This window comes from Propithecus coquereli, unplaced genomic scaffold, assembly GCF_000956105.1.
Source record: "Propithecus coquereli isolate 6110/MARCELLA unplaced genomic scaffold, Pcoq_1.0 Scaffold80, whole genome shotgun sequence".
Lineage (NCBI taxonomy): Eukaryota > Metazoa > Chordata > Mammalia > Primates > Indriidae > Propithecus > Propithecus coquereli.
Window position 1 is genome coordinate 7,909,561 of NW_012154174.1, and position 2,703 is coordinate 7,912,263.

General features: G+C 33.5%; 1 protein-coding gene across 4 annotated transcripts in view; it reads left to right on the top strand.

Moving 5' to 3' along the window:
* PPP3CB (protein phosphatase 3, catalytic subunit, beta isozyme) overlaps positions 1 to 2,703 on the top strand; it is a 43,434-nt gene that overhangs the window by 26,810 nt on the left and 13,921 nt on the right. For all 4 annotated transcript variants that reach the window (XM_012663307.1, XM_012663308.1, XM_012663305.1 and 1 more), the window contains exon 9: positions 823 to 900. In XM_012663307.1, the coding sequence (XP_012518761.1) occupies positions 823 to 900 (78 nt within the window). The remainder of the gene's footprint in view (positions 1 to 822; positions 901 to 2,703) is intronic.

Below are 2,703 nucleotides of genomic sequence, written 5' to 3' on the forward strand. Positions count from 1 at the left end.
AAGTACTAGAACAAGGAGTTCAATCTGTAACTGACGGTGAACAATCAAAGTGAGATAACTCACTACCTTCGGACCAGCCTTTTTTGTTTGTTTGTTTTTGAGACAGAATCTTGCTCTGTCACCTGGGCTAGAGTGCCATGGCCTCACCCTGGCTCAGCAACCTCAAACTCCTGGGCTCAAGCTATTCTCCTGTCTCAGCCTCCTGAGTAGCTGGGACTACAGGCACACACATCACTGTGGCCGGCTAATTTTTCTACTTTTAGTAGAGACAGGGTCTCCCTCTTGTTCAAGCTGGTCTCGAACTCCTGAGCTCAAGTGATCCTCTTGCCTTGGCCTCCCAGGGTGCTAGGATTACAGGCATGAGCCACTGCACCCAGCCATGAAAAATAAATTTTAAAAAATGAAAGAAAACAAAAGAAAAAAAAAGAATCTCTCTCTGACTTGTTATCCATTGAATTTCTTTCATTTTGAAAGCCTTCACATTTTTTAAATTCCATTATTCCTGCTATCAGAATGTGTTTGTTTTCTTGGATTAAAAATTATTTGACCGGAGGGAAGGGGGAAGAGGGTGAAGGGGACGGGTATTTGCATACACAAAGAGTGCAATGCGCACCACCCGAAGAATGGACATATTTGAAACTTGGACTTGGTGGGGGGAGCAAGGGCAACATATGTAACCTAAACATCTGTACCCCCATAATATGCTGAAATAAAAAAAAAAAGAAAAAACAATTATTTGACCATTTGTAGAATAGTTGCTATGTATACGTATAGACAGTTGTATGTGGTCAGCTAACATGTAACTTTTTCTTTTTTGAACAGTGACAGAAATGTTGGTAAATGTTCTGAGTATTTGCTCTGATGATGAGCTCATGACTGAAGGTGAAGACCAGTTTGATGGTATGATTATTCATCTTACTATTTCTTATTGTGAAGTGGTATCTGTTAACTGCCCAGCTTCAATACACACAATTTTGCAAAAATTAGTCATTGCTTTCAGATGACTATGCTATTTGATAAGTGACAAGTCACTTTTTCAGATATTGTTTAAGGTTTAAACATAATTTTAGTGATTTTATTTTTTTATGGTAGTATGGGAAAAAAAGTTGGATTTTGGGAAAGGGAAAATTTGGAAGAAAGAACAGAAAGACAGAAAAATTGAAAGGTATTACAAGGATGTGGTTCTTCATGAATATGGACACTGCTTAGAGAAGGGAGGATAAAGATACTGTTTGTTTCATTAGTACAGTAATCTTAGTGCATCAGAAACACACCTGAACTCACAGTGTTGCTTTGACTTTTTTCTTCCAGACACTAAAGTAGACTGTTCCCAGTGTAGTGTGATTGTGTTGTAAAGGACCACTTGCTAATTTAGTTTGAGATTCTGAAACATTTTTTCCATAGAAACAAGGTTATATGTGGTTGTTCTTATATAAGCCAACAAGTCTATGTGCCTAATGTAAATTTATAGTATAAATTAATACTGTAGAAACAAAATTCCTTTTATTTTTGTTTTGAAATTTTTATTTAAAATTTTTGTTATTTAAATATTTAAAACTTTATTAACTGAGTAAATAAAAAAGTAAACAACTTATTATATAAGCTGAAAACTCTTTATTCTCTTCCATATTCCCCTAACATCTTTGCTTCAGTATAGTTTTTATGATTGTTACTAGTATTTAATTGTTTCCATGTATCAAACATGGTCTATATATTGGTAAGATTTAATAGCTACATATTTCTAAGTATATTAATGTACTATAATTTTCATAGTTAATCTCATATTTGGCAGTTGTAGATTATCCTTATTGTGAATAGCAGTACAATAAACATATTTGTATAGTACCTTTTATTTTCCTCCTTGGAATAAATTTCTTGAAGAGAATTACAGAGGTACAAAATATAAAGAATTTTAGCTTCACTGCTTTAGCTGTGAACTACCAGGTTGCTTTGCAGGAGAACTGGACCAATGTGAATTGCCTCCAGCAATGAATCCATAGAACTCTTTCTCCACAGGACTACCTCATTGGATTTTGGTTATTTTTATTTATTTTGCTTGGTGGCTATGTAACAGTAAATTATGATTGGTTAAATTTACATTTCTTTGATTTCTAAGGATGCTAAGAAGAAAATTACTATTTTTCCAATTGTGTAAATTATCCATTTCATCTGATTACTTATCAAGTAAAATCTGAGTAAGAACTATATAGAAATTTCTCGACTTGTAAGCCCATTTGTTAAAAGTACAAAGTAACTGTGTACAAGTGCTGCTGTTACTATCTATTGGTGGTAAGCAGAGGTGTGTTTTAACTCTTGTGCTTTTGTTAATGACTGAAATAAGTGTATTTATATCAGTTATTTTTGGGTTTAGATAATAAGGTTTATGAGTAATATTTTTCCTTATTTTAATTCACCTTTTGATGTTTTTAGTTTTAACATTTTATCATATATGTCTTTTCCATAAAAATTTTAAGTAGTTCAGATAATTTGTTTCCTTGTTCTGCTACTGTTTGTTACAAAAGTAGACCTGGGCTCATATTCTAGTTCCTTATAATGGCTGTGTGGCTTTAGGCAAGTTACCTAACCCATCTGAGTCTCAGTTTCCCTCGTCTTCAGAAGGAGGATAATACTTAATAATGTTTTAGGTATTGAGATAATGAATATTTGAGATAATGACTGAAATAATTCTTGGCACATAGCCTA